Source organism: Canis lupus, chromosome 33 (assembly GCF_048164855.1).
Source record: "Canis lupus baileyi chromosome 33, mCanLup2.hap1, whole genome shotgun sequence".
In the NCBI taxonomy this organism is placed as follows: domain Eukaryota; kingdom Metazoa; phylum Chordata; class Mammalia; order Carnivora; family Canidae; genus Canis; species Canis lupus.
Genome location: NC_132870.1, coordinates 24061066 through 24082305, shown reverse-complemented (window position 1 = coordinate 24082305; position 21240 = coordinate 24061066). Strand labels below are relative to the sequence as shown.

Here is a 21240-nt window from a genome sequence, read left to right as displayed (position 1 = left end):
GGAGTAGATTGAACCTTTTACCTTAAGTAAGTAACATGAAACCCATGAAAAAATGGTCTTCCAACCCTGGAGAACAGGTAGCATAGGATCGTGATCCTTAAGAGAAACAACTAAGATGAATCCTGCAATTATGCTGGTTTAATGCCTAGAGTCTCCAGGCTGCAGCAGAGGAAGGGAGACCCTGCCAGGACCTGGCAATCTCTCTGAGTTTTGGAGACAGAGTTAAAAATTTGAGGAGGCCAAAGAGGCTAGAATTCACAGGCAGAGAACCAGAGAAGAAAGAACCATATACAGAGATATATTCAGAGCTGTACAATGGCCCTGCCTTGAGTCTTCAGTTAAGTACTGATCAGAGCATGTGTGTGAGACTGGGGAAAAAACCACCAGAATGGGGCAGGCAAAACATTTCTTGGAGCACACATGGAACTGGAATAGTTTAAGAAACCTTGTAATACATGAATCATCAGGATGAATATTCAAAAAGTTATTGGCTTAGTTATAGCATCAAATTAACCCTAGACTAAAGGCTGCTCTACTTTCCCTAACAAAGCTTAGAAATAAATCTAGAGGGATCCCTGGGTGGCGCAGCGGTTTGGCGCCTGCCTTTGGCCCGGGGCGTGATCCTGGAGACCCGGGATCGAATCCCACATCGGGCTCCCGGTGCATGGAGCCTGCTTCTCCCTCTGCCTGTGTCTCTGCCTCTCTGTCTCTCTCTGTGTGACTATCATGAATAAATAAATAAAATCTTAAAAAAAAAAAAAAGAAAGAAATCTAGAAAGGATCAAAATGTTCTTGAATTTAATTTCATCCAAATGTTCAAAAATATTTAAAGGCATACAAAAAAAAAAAAAGAAAAGCCAGCATGCAACTGTCCAAAATTCAAAATATCTGCCATTCAATCAAAAATTACCAGGCATGCAAAGATGTAGGAAAATGCAACTCATAATTAGGATAACAATCAATCAATAGTAACAGATCCAGAAATGAGAAAGAACACAAAATTTGTAGAACATACATTAATATAGCTACTATAGATATATTCCATATAGGTAAGAGGGTAAAAAGCTTTAATATGTTAAGGAGTACCTGCAAGATATAAAAGAGACATCACACAAACCTACAGAGATGAAAACTGAATTCACTGAAAGAAAAACACATTAGATGGAATTAAGAACTTGTTAGACACTACAGATAAGAGGATTAGTGAACTTGAGGACACGGTAATAGAACTATTCAAAACAAAACACAGGAAAAAGAACAATTTTAAAAAATAATAGATCACCAGTGAGCTATGGGACAATTTCAAACAGCCAAACACACAAGTAGTTGGTGTTTCAGATGAAGAAGAAAAGGAAGAGTGGATGGAAAAAATATTTTTAAAAAATAATGGCTGACAGATTTTAAAATTTAATAAAAAACTATAAACCCAGAGATCAAAAAATCATAATGAACTCCAAAACACAAAAAGTCATGAAGAAAACTACACTAAAGCCCATAATAAAACTGCTTCAGACTAGCAAAGAGAAATGAAAACTAATGAAGAAAAAATCTGGAAACCTGATAGAGAAAAAAGACCCGCTATGTGAAAGGAACAAAATGTCAGAATGATGGCAGAGGTCTGAAAATAAGGCAAGCCAAAAGACCCTGGGGCAGCATATTTTAAGAATGTGTAAAGAACACTGTCAACATGGAATTCTATACTCTTCAAAAATATCTTTCTAAAACAGAGACAAAATAAAGAGTTTAAAGATGTATGAGAACTGAAGAATTTATCAGCAGCAGACCAGCAGTAGAAGAAAAAGGAAAGGAGGGTCGTTGGGCAGGAGAAAATGCTACCAGACAGAAATCTTGATCTATGAAACAGAATGAAGAGCACTGCAAATGATAAATATGTAGTTCAATATAAATATTTTTTTCCTTATTTACAATTTCTTTTAAAAGATAATTGAGCATGTAGCCACTCTGGAAAACAGTATGGAGATTCCTCAAAAAGTTAAAAATAGAGCTATCCAATGACTCAACAATTGCACTACTTGGTATTTATCCAAAGGATACAAATACAGTGATTCGCAGGGGCATCTGCACCCCAATGTTCATAACAGCAATGTCCACAAGAGTGAAAATATGGAAAGAGCCCAGATGAATGGATAAAGATGATATGGTGTGTATATATATATATATATGTGTGTGTGTGTGTGTATATATGTATATATACATATACATACAATGGACTACTACTCAGCCATCAAAATAAATAAAATCTTGCCATTTGCAACAACACGGATGGAACTAGAGGATATTATGCTAAGGAAAATACGTCAGAGAAAAACAAATACCATATGATTTCACTCATATGTGGAAGTTAAGAAACAAAACAGATGAACATAGGGCAAGGGAAAGAAAAAATAAGATGAAAACAGAGAGGCAGGCAAACCATAAGAGATGCTGAACTCTAGGAAACTTTCAGAGGGTTGCTGGAGGGGAGGTGAGTGGGGGGATGGGGTAACTGGGTGATGAACATTAAGGAGGACACTCAACTTAATGTTATATGCAACTGATGAATCATTAAATTCTACCTATGAAACTAATTTTAAAAAGATAATTGAGCATTTAAAGCAAAAATAAAAAACCTGTATATTGTGGAATTTATCACATCTGTAGGTACAGATATAGTACACAAAGCACATAGGCTGATAGAAGAGAAATGGAAGTACTATTCATGTACTATATATAAAAAAGTATAAAGTTACTTAAAGGTAGACTATGGTAAGTTAAAGATGTGTAGCATAACAAGCTGTAAAACAACTTCTAAACACTATATAGAGGTATAAACCAAAAAGAAGATAAAATCTTAGCAAACAATCTAAAAGAAGACAGAAAAAAGAGGAAAAGTGGAACAAAAATCAGATGTGATAAGCAGAAAGCAAATAGCAAGATGGTAGATTGAAACACAGCCCAATCAATAATCAGATTAAAAACATTGTTTTTAATACCTCAATTATGAGGCAGAGAGTGTCAAATCGAATTAAAAAAAATAAGACCCAGGTATATGCAGTGTATATTTACTCTAAATATAAAGACACAAATAGGTAAAAACTAAGAGGATGGAAAAAAAATGTTCCAAGCTAACATTAATCAAGAGAAAGCTGAGGGATGTCTGAGAGGTTCAGTTGGTTAAGCATCTGCCTGTACTCAAGTCATGATCCCAGGGTCTTGAAATTGGGCCACACTGAATGAGCACTTCCTGCTCATTGAGTCTGCCTCTCCCTCTGTCCCTCCCCCACCCTGCTTGTGCTTTCCCTATCTTGCATAAATAAATAAAATCTTTAAAACAAGCTGAAATAGCTCTGTATTAGTATCAGTCAAGGTGGATTTTAGAGCAAAAAAGTATAATCAGGGATAAAAGAGGGTCATCTCATAACGATAAAGGGATCAATCCATTAAGCAGACATAAGAATTCTAAATGTTTATGTATTGAATAAAAGATCTTCACAATATAAGAAACAACATCTTATAAACTGGAAGAAGAAATAGATATATCTATAATCAGAGATTTCAACACCTCTCTCTCACTAACTGATAGAACAAGTAGGGAGAAAGTCAGTAGGGATACAGAACTCTTGAACACTACTATCAAACAACTTGACCTAACTGACATTTATAGAACACGCGTTCTATAATGTGTTCTAATACGCGTTCTATAGCACGCGTTCACCTTGATTAGACTACTCATTCTCTATAATTGCACAATGAACATTTACCAGACGCACCATATTCTGATGTATAAAAGAAGTCTCAATAAATTTAAGAGGATTGAAATCATACCAAGTGTCCTCTTAACAGAATGGAACCTGATCAGATATGAATATACAAAAGATAACTAGGCAGGGGTATATTTAAATCAAGATGTAAAGATTAACTGTCAAAGCTTGGTAATGCGTACAGTGAGGGCTCACTGTGGTATTCTTTCTACTTTTGTGTATGTCCAACAATTTCTAGAATAAAATGTAAAAGAAAACAAGAGCAGGCATTTATTACTAAGCACATGCAACTGAAAAAACTGAAGATCATAAACATTAATACAGGGGAATGCAAGATGGTATAGCCACTTTGGAAAACAATTTGGCAGTTCCTTATAAGACAAATGGACCCTACAATTCTACTCTTCAGAATTTACTTGAGACCAAAAGAAATGAAAACTTATGTTCACACAAAAAGTGGTTTCATCTTCAAAAACAAGAAATAAACGAAACATTCTTCAACAGGTGGATTGATGACTGTGATATACATGAGTACAACGTAGTACTACTTTGTAACGAAAAGGAGTAAACTGCTGATACACACAACTACCGGGAGGAATGGCAAATGCACTCTGCTAAGTAAACGAAGCCAGACTCAAAAAAGCTACGTGGTGTATGATTCAATTTTTATGTCATTCTGGAAAAGGCAAAACTATAGGGAGAGAAAACAGATCAAGAGTTGCCGGGGCCTGGAGTGGGAGGTAGAGTTGACTCCAAGGGGCACATAGAATTTTTTTGGTGGGGGGAGGGACAATGGAACTATATACTTTGATTGTGGTTCTTATTCGAGTATTTGTGAAAATTCATTGAACTGTGCACTTTAAAGGGTAAATATTACCGTTTTTAAATTATACTTTAGTGAAACCCGACAAAAAACTTTTAAACAGATGGCTATCACAGCTAATAATAGGACTGGGACTACAATCTTGTGTCTTACTCAGGAATGCCATATTCTATACTAGTGGTTTTCAAAATGTAATTTCTAGAGCAGCAGCATCAGTGATTCCTGAGAACTTATTAAAATGCAAAATTTGAAATCCTATCCCAAATCTACTGAATCTGAGACTCTGAGAGTGGGGCTTGGCAATTTGTATTTCAGCAAATCCTCCAGGAGATTCCAATGTGCCTAAAGTTTGAGAACCACTACTCTATGCTATGCGAGACCAATGAGATCAGAATCTCTGAGAGGAGGGCCTGGTCCAGTATTTTTATGAAGTGACCAAAGGTGACTTTAATTAGCAGTCAGGTGTGAAATCCTCTACACTGTGCCAGATGTTCTATCATCATCATTATCAGTTGGGAACTACTGCTGCCCTCTGGGTAGGTTCAAACCCCCATGTCATTAGGTTGGGATTCTCAAGAGGCTCCTTCATCTGGCCTTTCTTCCTCTCAGGACTCAAACACTGATACTATAGCTGGTACAAGATTCAAAAGTACCCCTTACTCACAATCTACACCCTAATTTGGAAGTTGGATACTTCTAATCTCAGTCCATACTTTGTTCATTTTCTCCAACCAGCATTTTTTTCTGTGTATTTGGGGTTAACACTCTAAGACTGCCAATAATCAATTGTTTTTGGACCTACAAAAATACCAATTTAATACAGTTTGTACTAGCTCATTGAGAGAGGTCTTGTTTCTCTTTTGTATTTATATATCCACTTCTAGTGCATCAATTGGTAAATGCTGTAAATATGGGTTTAAAAAAATGACTTCAGATCTCTCTAAATCAGGGCTGCCAGGAAACAGGGGGTGTGGTGATTATTGGTGAGGAAGATGGCTTAAAGCAAAGTCAAGTAACATAGTTTCCATTGATTGAAATTTCAGAGAACTAAGATGTTGTTGAAGCAAACTGTCGATATTCAAGGTCAAAAATAAAATACTGAACTAAAATTATTTTTATGAGGACAGGCACTAAAAGCTAACTAAGCAAATAAGTCAGAAATAAAATTTAAAACATTAAAGCTAAATAAAAAAAAATTTAAGGCAAAATCCCCCAAATGTAAGCATTTAAACCTACAGTTGTGACTCAAATTATCTAAAACATGAATATTTTAATCTAGATAACAAAATATCTTTGAAAATAGAAACTAAGTTTTATTGAGAACCCCAAAGAAAAGTATTTCTTTGGCTTTGATAATTTATTTTTTAAAATTTGCCTTTATTTGTTAAATTTTAATTCCAGTATAGGTAACATACAATTTTGCATTAGTTTCAGGTGTACAATATACTGATTCAACAGTTCTACACATTACTCAGTGCTCATCAGGATAAGTTACTCTAAACCCCTTTCCCTATTTCAGTCACACACACCCTCATCTCCCTTCTGGATTTGATAATTTAAAAATTATTTATCTTCTCAGAGTTATTTTTAAAATTTTTTTTGTATATTTTTTATTGGTGTTCAATTTGCCAACATATAGCATAACACCCAGTGTTCTTCCCGTCAAGTGCCCCCCTCAGTGCCCGTCACCCAAGTCACCCCAACCTCCCGCCCACCTCCCCTTCCACTACCCCTTGTTCGTTTCCCAGAGTTAGGAGTCTCTCATTTCTGTCGCCCTCACTGATATTTCCCACTCATTTTCTCAGAGTTATTTTTTATATATTCTTTTTGATATGCTGGATTGGTGCCTTGTTTGTGAATATATACTCAGCCTAAGCTGTGTTACTGAAAACAGGTTATCTTGGTTCCATTTCTAGTATTGACAAGTCTAAGGAATAACTCTGGCTATCTTCCTAAATTTTTCTAGGTGCTATTCTTACCTACAAGTTAGGGCCAAATAATAGTAATCGATGACATTCCATAAATACATATGTTGCAAGTCTGCTCGTGTCATTTTATAATATTAGCTAAGTCTAGAATTTTCGAGAGGTAAAGGGCCTGGAGATTAATTACGGAGCCCAACACTCATATTTTATAAAGGAAGGAATTAAAGTGCTCAAGAAGTCATACAAATTGCCCCTAATCCAGATTACTAGCACATTCTCTCTACTAAAATGCAAGAGGTTCTGACATTGGAAACTTAAAAAAAATAAATAAATAAGAGAGACAAATCATGAAGGAAATACTGTAAGCAAAAGTTTCTCAATTAAAAATCAATTATATTGGGACTCCTGGGTGGCTCAGCAGCTGAGTGCCTGTCTTTGGCTCAGAGTGTGATCCCAGAGTTCCGGGATTGAGTCCCACGTCGGGCTCCCTGTGAGGCGCTTGCTTCTCCCTCTCCCTATGTCTCTGCCTTCTCTCTGTGTCTCTCATGAATAATAAGTAAATAAAATCTTTAAAAAAAATAAAAATAAAAAAATCAATTATAAAAGGAGTACCAGTATTTCACAGAACAAACACTCTTGAATAAGAAAGTCTACTGAGTCTGTTGTAACTCCTAAGTGGCATCCTCTTGACTAAATTTCTCACTGAAATTGTTGTATAGGGTTACAAAAATCTCACAGTGCTATGATGAGACATCTTGATCAGTCTTAGGAGTGTAGATGCTCAAAATGTTTGTTGAATGAATGAGTTCTCCCAATAACAGAACCCCACTGCAAGAGAGTAAAGGATTTCCTTCCTTTCCTTAGAAACAGGGAACTTACTTCTATTCCCACTGTAGGTTTCAAACCAAATAACCATTAGTTCCTTCTAAAATCCTAGAAGATTACTAAGCCAAGCCACAGAAACACCAAATTATAGACAACATACTAGCAGTTTTACAATAACAAATATTATTCGTAAGGAACTTCATCTATAATTTCCTCTAAAGGATATGATTATCACACAGATTAGACAGGACCAACACTTCAAACTGACAGCAGCCTACTGGGGTAAATCCGCAGAAACACTAAGTGATCAATTAGTCTGAAACCCTGACAATTACCCTACATTTCAAAGCTCTCATAGGTCAGTCAGGAACTGTAAGAGTATTCCAAAACAGACGATGAACCAACTGTGACATACAACAGGAAACAGGCCAGTCTTTTAAGAGAATGTTGAAACAAGTTCATATAAAGCACAACTGAATTTTTCAAATCAATTTAAGCTTCTTCCTCCAATCTAGAGTCTTTTTTTTCTCACATCAAAAGAATCAGATTTTAGTGACTTAAAAGAAAGCTCTCTCTCTAGGTTTTTCACACTTGAATATTTTCACAGTCAAACAAAGAAATACCTAGGAACATGAAAGCTCAACCTCCCCAATGACAACCAACTTAAAACTTGATCGGAATTCAAAGCCTGAAATACTTACCATCCACTTAATTACAGTTGATTTAAACAATTCCTTTCTTTTGAGTGAATAGTCCAGATTAACTGGGATTTTATCACTAACTGTTTAAAACAGCATTAGGAAACCCTAGAAGATATTCTTAAAAATGAAACAATTAATTTAAAGTTTCTTACTCCTTTTAGGCTGCATCTATTTTATAATATTTCATTCATTTAAAATTGCTTGTTCTGTCTGCATTTAAGATTCTTAAATGAATATGTCTGAATATGTATTTGTGTTTCAAGTCTATGAATGTCAGAACAAATTTGCATTCCTTATCTGGGCACACTTTCTAAACAGCATAGATCTGAAACAATATTGATCTATTTTATGTTTAAAATGTTCATACCATAAATCTAGGCTCGATCGCTCATTAAAAGAATCATCAAGAGTATAAAACCACCTATTAGGTGTTTATTTCTGCCATAGTTAGGTTTCTTCTAATTTGTCCTTATCTTTATTTCCAGAAGGAAGATACAGCTAAAAGTGGCACAAATGCTTCATAGGTTGAGTGACCATTTAATTTATCATCCAAACTGGGCCATTTCTGAGACTGAAAGGGGGTGTGTGTGCTATAAATAATTAGGCCAGAACCACGGTGCAAACTTAGGAAAACTTAGACATGTGGATATCTTTCCCCTTGGAGTCCAAGTGAGAACTCACAGTTTTATTTCAAGGCCCTCTGAGAGTCTTGGGAAAGTTCTGTATGAAAAGGACATAATCAGTCAAAGTCCCATGTTGTATCCGCTCCTACCTTCCACAGTATCACATGCTCTCACTTACCCGACCACCATGTCCTTGGGTCCAGCAGTTACAGTGCAGATCCCATCCTCACAGTGTTTTCCCACCAGGCTGTGTGCATGCAGGTGGATGTTTTTCCCATTTGTGACCAACTGAACAATAACCTTTGCAGGTCCCACATAGTTGCAGATCTATACAAGAAGCACATTTAAAAAGTTAGTACATCTAACTATACTGCAACATGGAAAAATGCTTATGACAAAGCCATAAGAGTAAAAAGTATGATACAAAATTAGGCATACCTATACATATATGATCACAGTTCCATTTAAAAAAATATATGATGAATAAATGATGGGATGGAAATAAAGTACAATGCTAATGCTGGTTGTTTGTATATGGAGGATATACTCCAGGAAGCAGGCCGCTTATAATGTTGTATATATTGTTAAAGTTGGGACAGCACATCTTGGAGGATGCTGTGTAGCCACAAGGCATCCCTCTTCCTATTAGCCAAGAACCCATTTTTATCTGCATTCTCATCACAGCTTTCAATCACAAATGCTGGGTAAAAGATCCATGAGAAGGGAAGGGGGGATTGGTGGATTGATGGAAATCAAGGGAAGGAGAGGGGGAACAGAAACAATATACCCCAAGTCTCTGCCATGAGATTAGGCAGGAGACGGAATTTTGCCAGGGATCTGGCTCTGAAGGTTGGCCATGGACACTCAAGACCATGGACTTGGCCTGTGGTGATCTGTCGGGACACTGCAGCCTTTGGCAGCACTCTCTGCTATGAGCTCTGATAACTGGGTTACATATATCCAGGTCATAGTAAGTTTTTTCAATTCAAATAAGTGCACTCCCTACACACAAATCCTTAGATCTGACATCTATTTAGCTCTTGTTTTATAAAATCGGATTTTTCCATGTAAGGTAATTTATGTTTTTAATTGTTATATCTTTAAAATAATGACAATAGCCATAAAAAGGAGTAGCACGGAGATAATGGCATTTTCAAGCAAAGACAGCTCGAACAACCTTTCTCCTCTAGTTGGTCCTCCAGCTCCCATCGTAGACCACAGAGTCCTCCCTTGAGAAAGCCCCAATACTAAAGTCATACTAACAGAATAGACCAATGACTTTATTTTTACTTTTCTGAATTCTATAAGTCAGAATTCTATGATAAATTCAGCCAAACTATTGGAAATACATTGTATTTCCTCAAAGGGTCACCAGCCATCCTGGTTTGCCTAGGATGGAGGGTGGGAGGGGAGGTTTCTAGGACTTTCAGGGCCAACACTGGGAAGAGTTGGTCATCCTATATCCTTAGCTCATATTGTCTCTTTTTGAGGAAGTGACCTAAATCCAGAATCTCCCAACTATACAATCATTAGAAATATTTTAATTGTATAAGCAGCCCATAGCTCAGAAGGAAAAGAAAGTAAATGGAAATCCCATCTAGCAATGAATCCTTGATGGAAGTCTTTCTAACATTGACTTAAGGAAGAATCTACCCTTGCCAAGAAAATTTCTTGGAAAAAGATCCCCTTCAGCCAGTCTACTTCTATTAGCAAGATCATCAAATGGATTCAAATGCCATCGAGATAGGGTTTTGTTAGGATTTTTTCAGTATGGATTTTTTTTTCCCCAAACCAATCTCTCACTTCAAGAGTTGAGGCAAAGTAGATCAGAGCTGGGATTAGGGTTTTGAGGAGAGAAGTTTCCCACCCTGAGCAAAGGACAGAATCCTTTCTAATCAACAGTGTAGCTCCCCTGGAAACCTGGGGCCTCTTTGCCTGAACTTCGGCCCAGAACTTCTGCCAAAGTTTGCTTTCAAACCCTCTAATACCCATTCTCAAGGAGAAGGCCCTTCCCAAGAAGTGGCCTCCTGTCCTTGCAGATGTGTCTTTCATCACAAAGAACCTTTAGGATTAAATTCAGTTTTGACCACCAACTCAAAGCACAAATAATTTCTAAAACAGGTATAGCACTTAAAGAAAGCCTTCTGGGTATAAAAACAATTATGAATTTAGTGTTTTCCCTTTTAAAATAGGAAGAAGAAAGCCTCTGCCCCTCAGGGAAGGACAAGGAATGAAAAGTTCTGGGTTTGCTCCAAAATTGGCTGCTGTGCCTGCATAGTCCCTGCAGAGCCAATGCCAGTTCTGGGCCTTGGTGTCAACATGTGAAATTGGCCTTTGTTAGGCTGACATATTCTACAGGGACTTCTTTTTTTTTTTAATTTTTATTTATTTATGATAGTCACAGAGAGAGAGAGAGAGGCAGAGACACAGGCAGAGGGAGAAGCAGGCTCCATGCACCGGGAGCCCGACGTGGGACTCGATCCTGGGTCTCCAGGATCGCGCCCTGGGCCAAAGGCAGGCGCTAAACCACTGCGCCACCCAGGGATCCCTACAGGGACTTCTTTAGCAGTAAATGTACAGTGAAAAGCACTAAATAGACCATGTAATTTCACTTGTAAGTGCTCAGAGCACAGGAATGCAACAGTGTAAGGCATGATGAAATGCTTCACTTGGGTGAAATCAGGTAGGATTTCTACTTAAGCAGAACACCCGAAGGAATCTAGTGATGAGAGCCCAATCCCTTTGGATATCAGGACGCTTCAAATGTCACCACTATGAAGGAACCCGTCACTAGTACTGAAGGAAGGAGTGGGAGGTGTCCTCAAAAAAAGTACTCACATCTTTTTCTTGCTATTACTTCATGACCGAAGGGTGGCAAGAATGAGGAACTGAGTAGTCTCTGAGGTAAAAGGACCTGAAAAATTTGCCAGTGACTAATGCGCAGTGTGATCCATTTAAAAGACTTCAGGTCAGCATGGCATCATCTGGTTTTTACATCAACCACAGGGCAACGACAGGGAGGCCCCTGGGTTTTGTGGACTTTCCAAAATACTGACTTGAAAGAAGAAAGCTGAAGTGTGGGGACAGAAAAAAAAATGATACTATTTTCAGGTTGTATGGCAAATCAAGACAATGGAATTCTAACTCAGAGGAGGGCATACTTCAGAGAATGCTGCCATGACTTGAGAGCTACTAGCAATTGATTCAGAAATTCATCTGTTCCTCAGAGAACTGGGGCCTTCCTTTTTATTCAGCCTCCCTTTTACTTCTTTGAATAGTGGTTCCCTTGAAAATTCGGTTTCCAGAAAGCAATGTATCTGCCAGGAAGGCTGGGTTATTCTTGAAAGAGTCTGCACAGAGCCCGCTCATAAATGCTGAGGGCTTAGACACCAGTGTCAGCCAGGGAGACGACGGCGAAAACGTGAGTAGTCAGCTACCAAGGGACACCGTACAAACATGTACTCCAGGGGCCGACTAGCTAGGTTTAAGGGCAGTTCCACCATTTACTAGCTGTATGACCTTGGGCACTGTTCAGTTCTTCATCTGTAAAACAGGGATCAAAACGGAGCCTTGCAGGTTTGTTAAGAGGGTTAAATAGGTTAAAGTTTGCAGAACACTACCCAGTAAATTAGAGCAATATACAGTGTTAACGATTATCTTATTGATCACTGTAATGCACTCCCCTATTTAGAGATATTTAAATGATACAACTGGCCTGAGATAACTTTTTAAAAATCCTGTCTAAAGGCAGGAGCTGGAAAAAAAAAAGACCAATTCTAAGCACTTTTATTCCTAGGGTTAAGTTTGTTTTTTTTTTTTCCCCAGAGTGCCATATTTTACTGGTCTTTCTTAATTTTCTAGTAATAATTGTGTTAATATTATAGTAACAGCTATCATTCTTGGAGGTGCTTGGGATTTATCAGCTTCCTTGATGAAATTAAACCTTTCTTCCAGGAGCTTTATGATGCAATAGTACTGACGATCACAGGCTAGATCTGCTTTCTGAGTAAAAAACAGAAGCCTCGTGTCGCAGATAATACTGAACTTAGTCAAATCACCTCCTTTTATTGAAAGTTACTCTGTCAGGCTCTAGTAAAGTTCATACTGGTTCTTAAAAGGTGACTAAGAGAAGGAGTCTAAAATTTTCTGGCAATCAGAATTTGAAATGTCCTGTTTACTGAGGAAATTTGACCAAATCACTTTGGCAGAAGAGGGAACATGAATGTATGACATGACACACGAAGTAGTTCTTTTCTGTTTATTTTTTCTCAAGAAGTGATAACCGTGAAGAGGAGGGGGAAAAAATCCATAATTTTCAAACCAATCTATCCTACCTTTACCTGTGTACCTAACTTTGCCCCTCTACCACTAAAGCAGCAGAGCAATCTGAGTCGATCCAAGAACTCTGAAGTCAAGCTGCCAGGCTCAAATCCCTCTGTTGCCACTTATTATAGCTGGGTCAATAGGGAAAGATGGTTAACATCTCTGGACACCAATTTCTCCATCTTTAAAATGAAATGAAGTGCACTTAATTTCACAAATTGCTTTTAAGGATTAAATGAGTAAATACAATGCTTGCATCTAATGGGATTAGCAATCTCAACTATAAACCCTTTCTCCTATCCAGACTATTACTTCCCTGAAAACTAAAACATACCCATCTCCTGAAGGAGTAGATCTTAGGCTCCTTCTATGTTTCATGCACTGCAATAGGTCGGGGAGTGAAGGGATACAATGTGAGTGCAAAACAGACATAACCTCTGTTCTGATGGGAATTAGAGAGTGGAGCTGAGAGCACTCTAAGAAAGAAACTCACAAATGAATGTAAATGCCTAACTGTGAAGCCCTTACAAAAGACATTCGAAATAGGGATCTGACTGTGTCAGGAAATGGAGAAAGGTTCCTGAGAGCAATGAAAGCTGAGCTCCGAACAGAGGGTAGGAGTGTAACAAGGGAAGGGGTAGGTAGGAGACAGGAGGTTGAGAAGAGTATTCCCAGCAGGGAGTACAGCATGTACAATGGCTCTGTGGTAAGGGTCCTCCTCATTGTCTTCCCAGCCATACTCATCACCGCTTCTCAGTGTTTCCTGCAAGTGGTTCCAATCACCCCAGGGGTGTCCCTCCCATCTCTTCCCTATCTAGAACCACTACTCATTCTCTAAAGGTAAGACCTAAATATGCATCCTCCATGGCATTCTCCTCACCACTTTAGCCCACAAAACTCCACGACTGTCCCCTTTTGGGGGAATGTGATTGGAGTGGGGCAGGAAAAGCAAATGCAATTTTTTGCAATAAGAAGATGGTAAAACCAATGGACAACTAAAAGGTTACTGGCTTACCTTTCTTGGCTTGTTAAACTCCCAGAGCACATACATCTGTGCTTCCTAACTTACTGTTCTTATAGAAGGGAAGGGAAAATGTTAACTCAGCTGATCCTCCCCTCAGCTCTATGGGGTCAGCAGTGGTAGCCCATTCCACAGATTAAGGACTGAGGCATATTAAGGTGAAGCAAACTGCCATCATTCCTGTAACTGGTGTGCTGGGCAGCCGTGTGAACCTGGGTCTGCCCAACTCCAAAGCCCATTCTCATTTTCCATTACACTGGCTGCCATTGGCTCAGTGACTTTCCTTCTGTAAACATCAGGTCTGCCCCGTGTTGTACAGTTCCCCTTCGCCTAGTATGGTGCTGGTACGTGACGGTTATTCCTGAATAACCTGTTTGTTTGGTTTTGTTAGTGTGTGTTGTGAGGAAAGAAAGGAGGTCTCGGAGTTAGTAGTGAGGAGGCAAAAGTGTGCCTGTCCTCCCGCAAGGCTCCTTTATTTAAAGAAAACATGCCACGGACACTATTCAACCATGCATTCATTCTTCTCTGTTAGGCTGAAAGTCAGATGGTAAGACAAAGAAGAAAGTGAGGAGGAAGCACAGAGAGGAGGTTGAAGGAGGAGAAGGGGGAGGAGAAGAGGAAAAAGGAGGAAAAGAATAGTTTTCATTATATATCTTCTCTCAGTGGTGACAAACTGATTTTATTGTTATTTATTTGTTGAGCACCCTGGAAGAATAGAATAACCTTTATTAAGTGAGACAAGATAGAACCCTGTCTAACACAGCTTCCGGCGTGGAGTAGGAAGATGCTCTGTGTCTTCTGAATAGAAGTAAGTGAGGTGAGGCGGGACGATGTGAAAATATCCTCTTCCCCCCACCCAATTCACTGGTAATGAATGGCTGTTTTTCCAGGAGTTGCTCCTGGCTGTGCATTGATCCAGTCACATTCTTTTACCTTGTTTATTGTCCTACTTATCTGACCAAGAACACAGATGACTCAGATGTCAGGCTGGGGTAAGAAAGGCACACTCTGCCATTAATATGACATGTGCTAAGAGGGTGTTCTCAACTAATACAGAGAGAGGAAGAAAACCTCTGGCTACCCTATTAAATCTCCGTTCTATTTTAATTTTCAGTTTAATTACATTAATATCACTGCTCATAAATCATGATTATTTCAGAAAATAAGGAACATGCTTTTCTTTAAGAATTGTTGAGACTTGGGGCACCTGGGTAGCTCGGTGGTTGAGCATCTGCCTTCGGCTCAGGTTATGATTCCAGGATCCTGGGATGGAGTCCTGCATCGAGTTCCCCACGGGGAGCCTACTTTTCTCTGTGCCTATGTCTCTGCCTCTTTCTCTCTGTCTTTCATGAATAAATAAATAAAATCTTTAAAAAGAATTGTTGGGACTTGTACCTCAACAGGTGTCATCACCTCATTAAGAAATTACAAATAAATCCTTACACTTACACAGCCCAATCATTCATGGTTGCAAAAGAATAGATGAGGAGTGCACACTATGTAACTTATGGATCAAGTGTGTTCCAAATGTTCACTTATAAGCCAGTTTTTTGGAATTGGGATTTAGACTAGGGTAGTGGTATCCTGGTCCATCTCTTACCTTCCTTACTGCACTATATGCATTCTCAAATTATTATTATTTTTTGAACAAAGCATGACGTATATAATTTCTAGTCACTCTCAAAAAATATCCCGACTAGCCCCAGTGGCTTAGCAGTTTAGCACCGCCTTCAGCCCAGGGCGTGATCCTGGAGATCTGGGATCGAGTCCCAAGTCAGGCTCCCTGTATGGAGCCTGTTTTTCCTTCTGCCTGTGTCTCTGCCTCTCTCTCTCTCTCTCTCATGAATAAATAAATAAAATCTTAAAAAAAAAAATATCCCAAGCCTGACCGCTTCTTCCCACTACCATGGCTGTTCCTTGGGTTAAAACCATTGTGATTTGTTTCCTAACTATGTTTCCTGTGCCTGCCCCACTTCCCCACCACCTATTCTCCCGAGTGATCCTGCTCAAGTCAGGTCATGCCAAGTCTTGTCACTCCTCTGCTCAAAGTCCTCCCAAAGTGAAAGCTGTTGAAGCTGAGTGATTAGTACAAGGGGACTCATTATATTGTTCCAAGTATAAATGATTAAGATTTTCCATGATAAGAAGTTAAAAAACAACAACTCCAAACCCTCCAATGCCTTTCTGTCTTAGAGTCCTGGGCGATCTGACACCTCCACTCCCATTTCCTCTTTGATCTCAGCTGGGCAGTCAAATTAGCCTGCTTGCTGTTCCTGACTGGGCCAGCTCAACTCCCCTCGTCAGAGAGCTTCTGCACTTGCTGTGTCCTCTGCCTGGAATACTCTTTTCTCTGGATACCTGTATATTCTCTTGCCATCCTTCAGGCTTTGGGGCTTTCACTGCTCACCCTACTCCTATCTAAACTTGACCACTCCAATCCCTGCACTCCTGGCTCCTTTCTCCTGCTTTATTTTTCTTTCTACTAGTTACTACTTAACTTACTACACACTTTACTTTTATTGATTATTGCCTACGTTCCAGACTAAAATAGAGGCTCTGTCGGAGTCGATTCCTTTCCTAGTAAATCCCCAGTGCCTGCAATGATATTTGTCATATTGTGGGTATACAATGATTCATTCTTTAGTGAATGCACGATTAAATAATTAAGCTATGATTAAAATGTTACCCATGGAAGGCAACTTATTAGCATATAAAGAGCTGTGTGAAGTTGAAGATGGAAAAAAAGTAACTATATTCTTTCTCGTATTATCTTTTCAAAAAAATAAAACATGGCTAGATCCTGATATAACCTCTTACTAGGCTATTTAAATTAGAACATGAAAAAAAAATAAATTAGAACATGATTATTATGCATCAGAGCACAGCATTGGGCTAAATTGGTGGAAGGGTTCTGGATGGGAGCTCTAGAACCCCAGGACAAGTAAGAGGAATCTGACTGCTGAGTAGTAGGAATTCTGGTAGCTGTGGTTGAAAAGGAAGGGAAGGCCACTCTTGAATCATCTCCCTTGGAAAACCAAGGTAGCATCTCTCTTCACATCCAAGACACCCCCATGTACTTCCTCTCCCCACCCTACTGCTGCTGCCCCATTCATGCATTCTTCCACAGTGCTAAAGAATCTTAGCACCTGACTCCAACATATCTCTATTCTTTGCTTTGTTATTACCCTTAGAGGTCCAGAATTTACATTTCTAGTCCACCTCAATTTCACAGTCCCTTCCTCCTCATGTGAGAGGGCCCTTCTTTGATTGATGTTTACTCTGGTGACTGACAGGAGTAACCACCTCACAGGACTTCATCATGATACTGAACAGCTATACTTGCAAGATCTCAATCTACTGGGGCTCTCTATCGCCCCCTCCCCCCCAGTCTCCCTTTCAAAAAAAAGCATCAGGCTCTGGAGTCAGATGTCCTGGCTCTGAATCCTGGCTCCTCCCATTACTAGCTATGTGATCTTGAGAAAGGGGGCTATGTTTTCCCATCTGTATAATGTGAATCACAAATACATAATCTCTGAATTTTCACAAGGATTAAAGGAGATCATTTAAAGTGTCCAATATAGTTCTCGATACATGGCAGGCACAAAATAAAGGACAGTGATTCTCATTTGTCTCTTTGTTCCTTAAGCAGATTATCTGCAGCTGAGATTTCCTCCGGCTTTGTGGAGAAGGTGGAAACCATTGCCTTCGAATCTCTTTAACCTCCTTCTTACTGTTCCCCAGGCTCAAAATGTCCCTGTTACTTCACATATCCTCTCCTAATTCCGAGAAAGGTAGCTCTGTTCCCTTTTCCAGAGTTAACCATTCTGTTTTTGCCCTTAGTGCCATGCTTGTTCCAAACCTCCTTGAATTACCCTCCTCCCTTCCTCTCAAAGGGATCCTTCTCCTTAGTCACAAAACATGTCCAATCTTCTCCCTTAGTCTAAAAAAAATCGCTCTCCTGATAATAATGATGACAACAGTGAAGGTTAGCATTTATTCAAACCTATGGGCCAGGTGCTTACACCAAGAAATACAGAAATATAAAATGATTCTTTCATTTCACCTTCCCCCTATTAACTCAGCGAGTAAGGTTTTTAAAAGGTACCTACACCTGCTTCAGTGCCACTCTCTTTCTTTCCAAGTGTGCAAGCAGAGCTCTGATCCCCTATGCTGTACCTAATCTGTAGCCTTTTGCAAATGAATTAAATCCCCTATTCCTCAAATGAAAGAGTGCTTCAACGTCATGGTCAGACTCCCTGTTTCCAAATCCACTAGCCATTTCTTATTCTTTATTCCGCTTAACTTCTCAGAAACCTGGAATGTACTACCATTCTCTCGTAGAAATTCTCTCCTCCTGTATTTTACATACTTCTACAAAGGTGCTCTCCTTCCCCAAAGAGAAGTCCCTTCAGAGATTCAGTCATTGGTCCACTTCTAATCTTACCATGATCACTCTCTTGATGTTCTTATCCAGTCTCCCAGATTTGATTATCTGTGCCAAGCAGATAACTCCTTGATTTAAATTCCCTGTGCTTACCTTTCTTTGAAGTGTCTGTAACACTGCCAGCTGTCTGCAGAGCACCTTCCAGTCCATAACGTCTTTATAACTCAATCTGCCCATGACTGAACCTGTCACCTTTGTTCTGAAACCTACTCAACCGTTAGATGAACCCACCTCCTTTCAAGCAGTGGAACTGGAATCCTCCTCATCATCTTAGATTCTTCCCCATTTTCCACATTCAAACAGTTGCCAAACTTTGGCCAGGTCATAGCCCTAAGGTCTCTGCCATTTATCTTTCTCTTCTATTCTCATTGCCTTAGTTTTTATCCATCTCGGCCTGCACTCTGGGTTTAACTCCTAAAGAATCACTGCAGTTCTCCTACCTGGTGTCTCTGTGCCTTTCCCTTCCAAAACCCCTTAGCACATTGCTACCATGCTATAGTCCCAAAGCACAATGCTGAGTAGAGCATCACATTCTTGTATTGAAACCTCTATGATAATCTACCCATTCGTCGCAAAACCCAGCCTAAATTCTTGAACCTTGCACAGTTTGGGCAGTCATACCTCTCTAGCCTTATTCCCACCTTCCTCTTTCATGTATACTCTTCAAACCGGCAGAATTATTCACTATTTCCCATTCAACCTCAGATTTCTATTTGTGAGGCTTTGCTGCTGATTTTCCTGCTTGTGCTGTTTTTGCCAGTTAGATGTTAGCTCTCAAACTTCCACCTGTCCCCCAAGATTCAGGCCAAAATGCAATCTCTGCCTCAGGGTCTTCTATGACCAACCAAAGTAGCGAGCTCTTACAAGTCTATCTTTGTCTGGGAGCCACTGGGTCATCCATTCTTCTATTCAAAACAAAAACAACCCGAACAACTTTATTCAACCATCTCTACCTGGCGGCTACAGGTGCTGATTATGTAGCGGTGAACCAAACAAACATAGTATTTTCATCTTTCAAATATTTTAGGGCATATTTTAGTTCCTCTATTAAACTGACTGACCCTTGAGGACAAAGGCACTAGTTATTTCTTCTGTTTCCCCAAACCCCAGCACAAAAACAGTATCCCATTAATCAATTCTTAAAAGAACTAATGACGCAGGTTTGACCTTGGGTTTCAACACCAAATAAACAAACAAACAAACAAACAAATAAACAAACTAATGACTGAGTAAATCATTGGCTCCAGGCTACAAGGAGGAAGGAAGGAGCAGTGAAGTGGTTAGCCGCCCCAGGGCACCAGTGAGGAAAGGCCCCCCCACCCCCCACCCCTCCCAACAGCAGGGCTCATCAGGCTATCTTGCCTGGAGGTCACTGTCCTGTGACAGGGTTTCTCACTAACAGAACCTGGAGGGACTGCCTGGAGGAGTTTCTGAAAAGTTCTAACAAAAGGGGGATACAGGAAGCCAATAAACTTATAAAATTCTATTAACTCTACTAACTCCTTGGCTTAATCAGTTAGGCCATGGAGCCCTGGCACTATTTTTAGTCCTAAGATTATTTTTCTAAGAACTTGTACTCCCTTAGGCTTTTCCACTGAGAAAAAAGAACTGCCATTTATGCAGAGACTGGCCTCAGAGATGCTACCTCTTTAACTTTTATAAATTCAGTTTTTAGGCAGGATTTAACCCTGACATGCAATTTCCCAATTGTTCTGGGGCTTGGCCAAGGTGGTAGGATGGGTGGAAAACAATCATCAAGGTCGGTTCCAGGTAAAACAGAAGTGAGAGCCAGAGGAGGGAAGCACTGTTTTGGCCACAGGCTCTGTGCGATCGGGACGGTGGACCTCACATTCACCATCCCTGCCACACTCTGCCGGGGCAGCGGCAGAGCAGGGCTTTCTCCGCCAGCATCCCAGAGCCACGCTGTCACCCTCCCAGCCAAAAGCAGTCCGGACCTTAGAGTGTCAGTTTATGTTTTTAAGTCACTGAAAAATATCCCAGGAGTGCAAAATCTGGAAACTTTAACCTACCTAAAGCTGTAACTTATTCTCAAGTGTGATCCCAGGTTTGGAGAAAACAATAGGGGTGCTAGCACAGTTTGCAGAAAATGAAGAAATTGTGCTGAATATAAGTGCCTCAAAATGCTTACATTTGTGAAAGAATGTTCTCAAGTCTGCAAATTTTCAGATAATAGCTGGGTCAATTTTCAGTGTGAAGTTTTAGTGCTCCAGTGAGCATAGCATCCAGAGCTGTAGCCACCAGTTACTGCTCTGATCTTGGGCTAGCCACCTGTCCTCTTTGGGCCCCTGAATCCTTCGTGTGTAGAACCACTACGTAATGCCTAATACATCTTCCAGCTCTAAAATTCTATGATTCCTGTTTATATGTATAGGACACACAGGACAAAACCCAAAGATCACATTCTCAAACTGAAGAAAAAAGAAAGTTTAAAATCACAGAATTTCTGAGTTGGAAGGAACCTAATAGATAATTTTAAAACTGTGAACATTTTAAAAACATTTCACCACAATTACAAACTGAGAAAACATACAATTAACACTCAAATTACCTGTTGCAATGGGGCCTCTGATAGCATGGAAAATCAAAATTCAGAGACAAAGAAAACCTTTATGTTAGGCACAGATTTCAACTTTTGTCATTAAAACTGAAATTGAGTACCCAAAGAGTTTATTTTCAGTTAATTCAAGGAGGGCCCTGTCCTGGGTAGGTAAGTCCTAATAATAAAGATCTGTCTTTCCAGGGGGATAAGTAAAAAATGCGTCAATTACACAAG

At 39.5% G+C, this 21240-nt stretch overlaps 1 protein-coding gene across 4 annotated transcripts in view; it reads right to left on the bottom strand.

The window, feature by feature from the left end:
• The window catches only part of NFKB1 (nuclear factor kappa B subunit 1), a 118338-nt gene that overhangs the window by 42721 nt on the left and 54377 nt on the right, over positions 1-21240 (bottom strand). For all 4 annotated transcript variants that reach the window (XM_072810464.1, XM_072810465.1, XM_072810466.1 and 1 more), the window contains one exon: positions 8837-8985. In XM_072810464.1, the coding sequence (XP_072666565.1) occupies positions 8837-8985 (149 nt within the window). The remainder of the gene's footprint in view (positions 1-8836; positions 8986-21240) is intronic.